Here is a 292-nt window from a genome sequence, read left to right on the forward strand (position 1 = left end):
GGCCTAGAGCAAGTAACTGCAGCGAATATCGTCCTTCAGCTGATCACACTGAGCCACAGGAATTTCACAAGCATAGTAGCGAGAGAGAGTACAGGGGAGGTCATTCCACAGGGCCTGGTAAGTAATTTCTGCGCAGTCTTCCGTTCCACCGGCGTTGTCGGGTTGGCCAACTATCCACCTGGCGTAGGGTAGTGGGTCGCCTGGAAGGGGATTAGTACAAGGGTCGTTAACGTAGTTGTAGTTAGGAAGGTTGGTTGTTCGTGTGTGGTTGTGGGTGTGGGTGACATGTAAT

The 292-nt window shown here is 52.1% G+C and overlaps 1 protein-coding gene across 1 annotated transcript in view; it reads right to left on the reverse strand.

Moving 5' to 3' along the window:
* Positions 1-292, reverse strand: part of LOC119594348 (mannose-binding protein C-like) — a gene marked incomplete at its 3' end in the record, with an annotated part of 3,967 nt that continues 3,675 nt past the window's right edge. The window contains 1 exon segment of the mRNA XM_037943408.1: positions 1-200. Coding sequence (XP_037799336.1) covers positions 4-200 — 197 coding nt within the window.

This window comes from Penaeus monodon, chromosome 33 (genome assembly GCF_015228065.2).
Source record: "Penaeus monodon isolate SGIC_2016 chromosome 33, NSTDA_Pmon_1, whole genome shotgun sequence".
NCBI lineage: Eukaryota > Metazoa > Arthropoda > Malacostraca > Decapoda > Penaeidae > Penaeus > Penaeus monodon.